Genomic DNA, 10,679 nt, shown 5'->3' with positions numbered 1-10,679 from the left:
CGCCCGCGCCCCCGGGGAGGGCTCGGCAGGCAGTGGCACCGAGAGGTAGGACGGGGTCGAGTAGGGGGAAGGGGGCACGCTGCTGCCTCCGTCCTCCGCCTCCGCGAACTCCTCTGCAACCGGAGAGGGCCATCACTCGGCTGCAGGGCTGACCAGGGCCCCACGGGGACTTGTGGTAAGGGACCCCTCCAACAGCAAGACCAAGGCCCACGAGCATGTTCTTGAATCTGTCTCCCCGAGAAGCCTCAGAGAAGGGTGGTCCCTGCCCCTGGAAAGGCCCCCCCACGCCCCAGGGGCTACCATCTCCCTTTCCAGGAAGGCCTCCCACCCACTGGCCCAGTGAAATCTGGTTTCCTCCCTCAGCCCCAGGAGGCTCACCCCTTTGGCCAGAGAACCCCCACCCCCTTACAAGCACCCAGGCTCTTACCCATCTCATTGAGGCTGGCGAAGCCAGGGGCGATGGGTGTGTGTTTGGGGGACTTGCCCAGGTTGGGGGCACTCGATGACCACTGTTTGCTTCCTTCCCCCAGTCCCTTCAGCCTGTGGGGCCCAGGGAGAGTCGGAGACCTCAGTCCTGTTACCTGGAGCCTGGGAGCTGGGGCTTGGGCACAGGGTGGGCACCGCCACGCCACACCTCACCTCTCCTCTCCTCCCACCCGCTCCTTCTGCAGGGTGGAGCTGGGCCCCCACGTTCGGCCCTTCTTCTTGCCCCCAACCAGTTCTTCCTTCTTTGGGGGCCCACCGCGGCTCCATGTCCCACTTCCTCCACTGCTGCTGCCACTGCTGCTGCCACCACAGTCCACGGGAGTCACTAGGTCCAGAGAAGCCACTTGGTTACTGGGTGGAGGGTCTGTCCCCACTGGACTCCCAGCCTCCAGTGCTCCCAGCTCAGCCCCACCCTCCGCCTGGGAGTCCAAGGGCTCTTTTGAACTCCAGTCGTGACCCTCCCTGCTATAAATCCCCCCGTAGCTCCCTACTGCTGTCAGGACAAAGTCCCAGCTCCTCTGCCTGGCACTGAAGGCCATGAGCGGTTCCCTGCCAACTCCTCCAGCCTTCCCTGCTCTTCACACCTAACCCTTCACCATTCATTCCGGCGGGCTGCCTGCGCTTCCGGTCTCTGGCTCTGGGTAGTTAGTTCCCTGGGTGTCAGCTGCCTTCACCTCTGTCCCTGCGATGCTCTGGACCTATCTGGTGCCAGTGTTTGCTGCCATGGTATGGGTATTTGTCTCTGTGTCCCCTGCAGGACTGACCTCCTGGGCCTGGTACAAAGCAGGTGCCCAGACAGAGGGCAGGGGGGCTGTGGGTGGGGACAGTGCTGGGGTGAATGAGGGGCTGGAACTCGGGAGTTAGCCTTTCACCCTTCAGCCCATCAGGAAACTCCGATGACTGTGCCTCTGCCATATAGCCCCGACTGTGGACATCTGTCCCTTCCAAGTCCCCCACCCTGGCCTGGCCTCCATCATCTCACTGCTCTCTCCATCTTTATTTCTTACAGCAGCCAGAGGGAAAAAGGTCAACTTGATTCCCTCAGTGCCTTCCTTACATGGCTCTGGGGGCTGCCCCAGGGCAGTTAAAAGAAAATCCGTACCAGGCCAGGTGTGGTGGCTCTCACCTGGAATCCCAGCACTTTGGGAGGCCGAGGCAGAAGAATCACTTGAGGTCAGGAGTTGGAGACCATCCTGGCCAACATGGTGAAAACCCCATCTCTACTAAAAATACAAAAATTAGCCAGGCGTGGTGGTGCAGGCCTGTAGTCCCAGCTACTTGGGAGGCTGAGGCAGGAGAATCGTTTGAACCCAGAGGTGGAGGTTGCATTGAGTTGAGATCGTGCCATTGCACTCCAGCCTCGGAGACAAAGCGAGAGCCTGTCTCACCATGGAATACTATGCAGCCATAAAAAGGAACGAGATCATGTCCTTTGCAGGGACATGGATGGAGCTGGAAGCCGTTATCCTCAGCAAACTAACGCAGGAAGAGAAAATCAAACACTGCATGTTCTCACTTACAAGTGTGAGCTGAATAAATAGATCACAGGGACACAGGGACGGGAACAACAGACACTGGGGCCCGTCGGGGGGTGGGGTGGGAAGAGGGACAATATTAGGAAAAATAGCTAATGCATGGGCTTACTATCTAGGTGATGGGTTGATAGGTGCAGCAAATCACCACAGCACACGTTTACCTATGTAACAAACCTGCACATCCTGCACATGTATCCCAGAACTATAAACAAAAATTAAAAACAAAAAAATCCATACCAAAGGTGTCAAATGAAAATTAAAAGAAAAGAAAAGAAAAGAAAATCCAGACTCCTATCCTGCCCTCAGGGTGCTGCCTGATCTGAGCCCTGAGAACTCCCTGACCACAAACCCTATGTCTTCCTCCCATTCACTCTGCTCCAGCCAAGCGGGCTAACAAGCAGCCCACGCTGCTCCCACCTCCAGCTTTTGCCTTTGCTGCTCCCTCCGCCAGGGGCATGGTTCCCTGAGGTCTCAGCCTGTCTCAATCCTTAGAACGAAGGTCCCTGCTCAAACCTCACCTCCTCCCATAGGGCTTCCAGATGTAAAATAGCAACCCTTCTGTGATGGGTAATTTTATGCATCAACTTGACTGGGCTAAAGGACGCCTAGGTAGCTGGTTAAGCATGATTTCTGTGAGGGTGTTTCTGGAAGATTAGCATTTGAATCAGTGGACTGAGTCAAGAGAGATCGTCCTCGCCAACGTGGGTGTCCAATCCGCTGAGGGTCCAGATAGAACAAAAGGAGAGTTAGCTTTTTGTCTAGGAAGGCGGAGGAAGGGCGAGTTTGCTCTCTGCATGAGCGTGGACATCCATCTTCTCCTGCCCTGAGACATCGGACATCAGTACTCAGGTTCTCAGGTCTTTGGACAATTTTTTTTTTTTTTTTGAGACTGAGTCTCACTGTGTTGCCCAGTTTGGAGTGCAGCCGAGGCACGATCTCGGCTCACTGCAACCTCCACCTCCCAGGTTCAAGTGATTCTCCTGCCTCAGTCTCCCGAGTAGCTGGGATTATAGGCACACGCCAGCGTGTCCAGCTAATTTTTTTTTTTTGTAGAGACTGAGTCTCACTGTGTTGCCCAGTTTGGAGTGCAGCCGAGGCACGATCTCGGCTCACTGCAACCTCCGCCTCCCAGGTTCAAGTGATTCTCCTGCCTCAGTCTCCCGAGTAGCTGGGATTATAGGCACACGCCACCATGCCTGGCTAATTTTTGCATTTTTAGTAGAGACTGGGTTTCACCATGTTGGCCAGGTTGGTCTTGAACTCTTGATCTCAGGTGATCTGCCTGCCTCGGCCTCCCAAAGTGTTGAGATTACAGGCGTGAGCCACTGTGCTTGGCCAGGTCTTTGGACTTGACTTGGAACTACATCAGATTGCAGGACTTCCCAGCCTCCATAATCGCATGGGCCAATCCCTCATAATACATCGATTTCTTTTGTTTTTGTTTTTAAGTAGAGATGGGGTCTCACTTTGTTGCCCAGGCTGGCATCGAACTCCTAGGCTCAAGCAATCCTCCCATTTTATCCTCCCAAAGTGCTGGGATTACAGGTATGCGTCACCGTGCCCAGCCAATACATCTCTTTCTATATTTCTAAACATAAGCTGTTGATTCTGTTTCTCTGAAGAACTGTGACTAATACGTCTCCTCTGAGCTCCTTTAAATAATTTATCACTACTAGAAATTATCCTGCGCCCGGGCGTGGCGGCTCATGCCTGTAATCCCAGCACTTTGCGAGGCTGAGGTGAGTGGATCACTTGAGGTTAGGAGTTCGATACTGGCCTGGCCAACATGCTCCAACCCCCATCTCTATTAAAAATACAAAAAATTAGGCAGGTGTGGTCGTGTGCGACTGTAACCATAGCTACTCGGGAGGCTGAGGCAGGAAAATTGCTGGAACCCAGGAGGCAGAGGTTGCAGTGAGCCGAGATTGCATCACTGCACTCCAGCCTGGGAGACAGAGCAAGACTCCATCTCAAAAAGAAAAAGAAAAAAAAAAAAGAAAAAAAAGAAATTATCCTGCTTACAGACTTATTTGTTTACTGTCTGTTTTCCATGATAAGAATGAGGAAAAGGGCCTTGGCTTGTCTTCTTTCTTGCTGTTACTCTGGCTTGGTGCCAGGTATAAACATCGTGTGCAAAAATGTTCACTGACTGACTGACCGGTGAGGGCCTTGGGAGATACTCACGGCGAATGGCCCTCAGTCGGGGGATGATGCTGGGGCTTGCAGGGGGGCTGGCCCCATCAGATCCTTTCCGCTTATCCAGGGTTGGAGAGGCCTGGACTGTGATCTTATGCTCAAAGCCTGCAGAAAGAAAGAGAAGCTTTCCTAAGCAAATGGTTCCAGGGATTACCAAAGGGAAGTTTCCTCTGTAGAAGCAGAGAAGGAATTCTAGAATGGGACCACTGCCATGTTTCATTCCTTAATGCAGTGGTTCTCACAGTGTGGACCCCAGAACAGCAGCATCACTGTCAGCTGAAAATTTCTTGGCAATGCAAATTCTTGGGCCCTCCATGAATCAGCAAGTTGGGGTGAGGCTCAGCAATGGAACTGTGGTTTAATAAGCACAAGCACAAGAGCTCTAGTGGACCAAGGACCTAGGCCTCAGTGTCCAATATGGCGGCCAGTAGCTATGTGCAGCAACCAAGCACTTGGAATGCGGCTTGTGCAACGGAGGAATTGGAGTTTAACCTTCATTTATCTAATTTTTAAACTGTATATCTATATAAAAGATGAATTCTCACTGTGGTGCCCAGGCTGGTCTTGAACTCTTGGCCTCAAAAAATCCTCCAGCATCCGCCTCCCAAAGTGCTGGGATTACAGATGTGAGCCACCATGCCCAGTCAACTCTTTATTTTTTTGTAATTACAGTAATTTAAGTTTAAATTTTAAAAACAGGTACTCCATTTGATTATTGGAAACTCATGTTTGGAACAACTTGGGTATGTGTATGTACTTTTTCAACTCTAACTTTTATGAAATCTAAATACAGATCAAATGTTTTTGATAGGTCAGGAACAGTAGCTCATGCCTGTAATCCCAGCACTTTGGGAGGGCTGCCTAAGCCCGGGAGTTCAAGATGACCCTGGGTAATATAGCAAGACTCCATCTCAGAAAAAAAATTTTTTTAATGAAAATTTTCTGTCCACATTTAGATGTGCTATAAATATAAAATACATCTGGATTTCAAAATTTTAGTGTGAAAAAAGAAGGTAAAATATCTCACAATTATTTTGTATTGATTGCATGGATATATTGGGCTAAATAAATAATACATATGTTTTTTGAGATGGAGTTCCACGCTTGTTGCCCAGGCTGGAGTGCAATGGCACGATCTCGGCTCACTGCAACCTCTGCCTCCCATGTTCAAGCGATTCTCCTTCCTCAGCCTCCTGAGTAGCTGGGATTACAGGCATGTGCCACCATGCCCGGCTAATTTTGAAGTTTTAGTAGAGAAGGGATTTCTCCATTTTGGTCAGGCTGGTCTCGAACTCCTGACCTCAGCTGATCTGCCCGCCTCAGTCTCCCAAAGTGCTGGGATTACAGGCGTGAGCCACCACACCTGGCCTAATAAAAAATATTAAAATTGATATCTCTTATTTATTTTTGCTTTTACATGTAGCTTACTAGAAAATTTAAAATTATACACGTGGCTTGCATTATATTTCCACTGGCCACTGCTGCTTAAGGCACTGCTTTCTGGCTTGTAACATCACAGAGAGAGACAACCAGACACTACGTGCCTCCCTCCTGAATGCATTACCTGGGAAGCAGTGTGGGGGAAAATAAAAATCAAACCTGAATCTGAATCTGATTAAGTCTTGAGATCCAATTATTAGGTTGATCCATGCGAAACTTCTGTTTTTGTAGGTCAAAAATGGTCAAATATCAGCATATATATGTATCTCTTAATTATATATTTTGTGATGGCGTCTCGCTCTGTCACCCAGGCTGGAGTGTAGTGACGCAATCTCAGCTCACTGCAACCTCTGCTTTCCGGGTTCAAGCGATGGTTGTACCTCAGCCTCCCAAATAACTGGTATTAAAGGCACCTGCACCACCATGCCCAGCTAATTTTGTATTTTTAGTAGAGGTGGGATTTCACCATGTTGACCAGGCTGCTCTAGAACTCCTGGCCTCAAGTGATCCACCCACTTTGGCCTCCCAAAGTGCTGGGATTACAGGCATGAGCCACTGCTCCTGGCCAGATTAAAATATATTTTTAAAGAGAGATAAAATGAAAAAGAAATTTCAGAAGTAACTGTCCTAAGTATCAAGACAGATGTTCCTCTCAGAGTGTGGTGTGAGGTTGTGTTTGGAAGGGGCAGGTGGAAAGCACTTGGGATGGCTGTGAGGTTCTCTTTGCTTTCATGGGGGTGACTAGAGTAACTCACTTAGCTGTACAGGTTTTTGGTCATTTTCTTTTTTTCTTTCTTTCCCTTAGAGATAGGGTCTTGCTCTGCTGCCCAGACTGGAGTGCAGTGGTGCAATTACAGCTCAGTGCAGCCTCAAACTCCTGGACTCAAGTGATCCTCCCACCTCAGCCTCCCCAGTAGCTTGGACTATAATTGCACGCCAACATGCCCAGCTAATTAAAAAACTTTTTTTTTTTTTTTTTTGGTAAATATGGGGTCTATGTTGCCCAGGCTGGTCTCAAACTCCTGGCCTCAAGGTGATCCTCCCACCTTGGCCTCCCGAGTAGGCTGGGACTACAGGTGCTGGCCACTGCACTGGGCTGATCACTGACTATGTGTGATATATTTAGCAATAAAAACAAGTTGAAAAAGAAAAGGAAGAGATAAATCCTAGGTCAGGGCTGCTCCCAGCAGCCTCTGGGGGGCGCTCTGGGGACACGGGTGGGTACCGGAGGGCAGGCTGATGTGGCTGCCGCCTTCCCGCAGCTTGAGCAGGCGGCTGCGCTTGAAGTTGCCCTTGCGCTTGCGGACCCGGGGCTTCTCCTGGCTCAGTTGGCACATGAGCAGGTGCAGCTCCCTTTCCACGATGTCCATCTCGCGTTCTGCCAGCTCCTGCTCCCGCCGCCGCAGCTGCTCCTCCTGGAAGCGCTGCTCCTGCGCCGCCCGCAGCAGCTCCTCCTCACGGCTCCGAAGCTCCTGGGGAGGAGAGGCGGTGGCTGGGGGGAGGGGCTTAGCTGTTCTGCTTCCTGGGGAGGGACCCAGGGCTGCTGGGTCTGGTTGGTGCCTCACACAAGGGTACCTTGCTGTGGGGCACATTGGGTTCACCACCCGACTCATGCTTTGCTATCCAAGCTGGGTGCCAGGGCAGGGAACTGTGTTAGCCCAAAGAAAGGGGTGCTTTTCTTTCTTAACTCTTCAATTTAGGAAACTTCAGATATCCACAAAAGCAGAGAACAGTGCACCCCCCTGTACCCATCACCCAACTTCAACAATTACCTATGCTTTGCGAATCTTGTATCCCCGTCCTTCTCTCCTCTGGCCCTCTCTTCGTTTCTGCTGTAGTATTTTAAAGCCAACCCCAGACATCATGCAGTGTCACCTGTAAGTACTTCAGTACAGGGTGCCTTTTTCTTATTAATCCACCAGCAAGAGCCTGTCTTTTCTTAATATGCAAAAAAGGCTCCCTTAACCCTGCATGGACCCAAAGGCTGGGGTTCAGGGGAGGGGTCTCTGAGCAGCCCAAGGCATCAGAACTCAGGGGTCTTGCTCCATCTTTCCCACCTTGCCCCCTGCCTTCACCTTCTCCTTGGTCCGAAGGTCATCAAACATGTGCTGAATCTCCAACTTCCAGTCTTCCTGCAGCGAGTGGAAGGACTCCAGTGGCATCTGGAACAGGGCTGACTGTTCGATGACTTCAAGCCGCTTCAAGATGCTGCCGAAATCTGGCCGCCCATGGGGGTCTGGGTCCCAGCATTCTGGGGTGGGAGGAGGAAGGACAGTGGTGGGGGGTGGAGGTGTCAGTGGTCACATTCTGGGAACTCAGCCTGCTCAGAGGAAGGCAGAATTTCTGGGGACTGCAGACAAACAGCTGCTATGGAGCTGAGGAGAAGGGATTCAAAGCCAAGTTCCTGGCCAATTCCACTCAGTGAAATGCTGGGAGAGAAACCCCGGGACCTGCACCCCAAGGAGAAGCTGGTGGTGCAATCAGGATCACAGTGGAATCCTAGGGCCAAGGAGTCCTAACAGGTTGTCCTGGAGAGCTCTGGGCCTGGCCCGAACAAGGGTTGGGGCATGGGGAATGGAGCCAACCATGGGGAGACTGTTTGGAGTCCAGTGAGTTCTAGCCCCTTCTCCCTCACTCCCAGGCCCACTGGTATGGATGGGTATGAAGGGGCGAGGTCTGGGCCCACAGGTCCCTGGCACTTCAAGCTGAGCCTACCCTCACCATGGGGCCCCGGCTCACCCTCCAGGAGGCGGGCAAAGGGCTCGGGGCACGTGGAGGGAATGGGCAGCGTCAGCTTATTCATAGCCACGCCATATGCTACGGCCAAGGCGTCGATCTCACGGTAGGGAACCTCCCCAGTCAGCAGCTCCCACAGCAGCACCCCGAAGCTGCAGGCAGGGGAGAGGGAGGAGTGATATCACAGCCCACCCCAATCCTCACCTATACCCAGCCCTGCCCTTGGTCCCATGCAGGGCCGCCCTCACCCCAACACCCACTCCCGGCCAATGAGGTCACAAGAACTTGCTTTGACCTCTGTGGCCTTGTTCTCCAATAGATGGGGTGTGCTTGGCTCTCTGAGGTCTCTCCTTTGCTCGGCCTCTCTTCCCTCTCCCCTACCTGAAAATCTTCAGGTCCCGTGTTCCTACTGGGCAAATGCATCTTTCTCATTTTTATTTTTGTTGAGATGGAGGTCTCACTATGTTGCCCAGGCTGGTCTCAAACTCCTGGGCTCAAGTGATCCTCCTGCCTCGGCTTCCCAAAGTGCTGGGATTATAGGCATGAGCCACTGCACCCTGCCTAAATCCATCCTTCTCGGCCCTGGCCTTTGAAGTGCCCCGCGGCCTCACCTCCAAACACTCTCAGCTCATTCTAACCCCAACTTCATCTTGCAGCCACACTAAATACTGAACAGGTCCTGTTCTTTCTAACCTCTGGCCTTCACACATGCTGTTCCCTTGGTGGAGAACACTCTTCCCTTTAACTATTTGTCCCTCAAGTCTCAACTCACGTTGCCCCCCGCTGCCAGGAAGCCTTCCTTGATTCCATAGCCTCCAAAGCTAGGTTAGAGGCCCCTCCTCTATGTTTCCCCCAAACACTCAGCACTTACCTCTAAAAACCAGTTAACATTATTTAACATTTATAAAGTGCTTACTGCGGGCCAGGCACTGTGCTAGGCACTCGGTAATCCTCACAACAGTCCTGTAAGGCAGAAGGGTTTGGTATGACCCCTGCTTTATCTGATGAGCAGGTACAGGCTCAGAGAGGTAAGGGGCTTGCCCGAGGTCACACAGCTACTGAGTGGTGGAGCCACACCTGGACTCAGGTCTGCCTGCTGCCCACGACAGTGCCCTCAGTGGCTCCATGGTACCAGGGCGTGCGTCACTGTGCTGTGGTCCCTACGAGGCTATCTTCCCCTGCAAACTCTACATCCTCCCAGATCCTGATGACCATTCTGTGTGGTGTTTATTCTGGAGTAGATCCCTGGTCTCCCCCACTATCCACTCATGCATTCATTCAACACATATATATATTTTTTCAGACAAAGTCTCTGTCGCCCAGGCTGGAGTGCAGCGGCATGATCTTGGCTCCCTGCAAACACCGCCTCTCAGGTTCAAGTGATTCTTGTGCTTCAGTCTCCCAAGTAGCTGGGATTACAGGTGCGCACCACCACTCCAGCTAATTTTTGTATTTTTAGTAGAGATGGGGTTTCACCACGTTGGCCAGGCTGGTCTCAAACTCCTGACCTCAGGTGATCCACTCGCCTCAGCCTCCCAAAGTGCTGGGATTACAGGCATGAGCCACTGCGCCCGGCCCATTCAACGTATGCTTATTAAGTGCCTACTGTGTGCCAAGCACCATTCTACACACTGGGAAGAGACAGACACCATCACTGCCCCAATGCAGCTTACAGCCTCCCATTCTTCAGTGACAGTGCTGGTGAATTGAGCTGGCCACATGGTGCCTGCATGAATTTTCCATTCTTTTTTGCGGCTAAGCATGTCCACATGACCACAGTTCTGGTGCATGGGATGTAGGAGGGGGTGTAGTAGGCAACTAGCTTCCAGGAAGTGTCCGTAAAAAGAAGGGGTGCCTGGCCAGGCACAGTGGCTCATGCCTGTAATCCCAGCACTTTGGGAGGCCAAGGCGGGTGGATCACAAGGTCAGGAGATCGAGACCAGGATCACAAGGTCAGGAGATCGAGACCATCCTGGCCAACATGGTAAAACCCCGTCTCTACTAAAAATACAAAAATTAGCTGGGTGTGGTTGCGCGCGCCTGTAGTCCCAGCTACTGGGGAAGCTGAGGCAGGAGAATTGCTTGAACCCCAGGGGGCGGAGCTTGCAGTGAGCCAAGATCACGCCACTGCACTCCAGCCTGGTGACAGAGTGAGACTCAGTCTCAAAAAAAAAAAAATATCTTGGCATGATGGCGGGCGCCTGTAGTCCCAGCTACTTGGGAGGCTGAGGCAGGAGAATGGCATGAACCTGGGAGGCAGAGCTTGCAGTGAGCTGAGATCGTGCC

At 51.9% G+C, this 10,679-nt stretch overlaps 1 protein-coding gene across 1 annotated transcript in view; it reads right to left on the bottom strand.

Annotated features, from left to right (window-relative positions):
• Positions 1 to 10,679, bottom strand: part of MAP3K10 (mitogen-activated protein kinase kinase kinase 10) — a 23,563-nt gene that overhangs the window by 2,005 nt on the left and 10,879 nt on the right. The window contains exons 3-9 of the mRNA XM_011952538.1: positions 8,397 to 8,545; positions 7,733 to 7,908; positions 6,883 to 7,129; positions 4,206 to 4,322; positions 640 to 811; positions 428 to 540; positions 4 to 113 (exon numbers count right to left, since the gene is read on the bottom strand). Coding sequence (XP_011807928.1) covers positions 4 to 113; positions 428 to 540; positions 640 to 811; positions 4,206 to 4,322; positions 6,883 to 7,129; positions 7,733 to 7,908; positions 8,397 to 8,545 — 1,084 coding nt within the window. The remainder of the gene's footprint in view (positions 1 to 3; positions 114 to 427; positions 541 to 639; positions 812 to 4,205; positions 4,323 to 6,882; positions 7,130 to 7,732; positions 7,909 to 8,396; positions 8,546 to 10,679) is intronic.

This window comes from Colobus angolensis, unplaced genomic scaffold (genome assembly GCF_000951035.1).
Source record: "Colobus angolensis palliatus isolate OR3802 unplaced genomic scaffold, Cang.pa_1.0 Scaffold34, whole genome shotgun sequence".
NCBI lineage: Eukaryota > Metazoa > Chordata > Mammalia > Primates > Cercopithecidae > Colobus > Colobus angolensis.
Note: the sequence above shows the minus strand (reverse complement) of the source record. Positions and strands in the feature narration are given on the sequence as shown.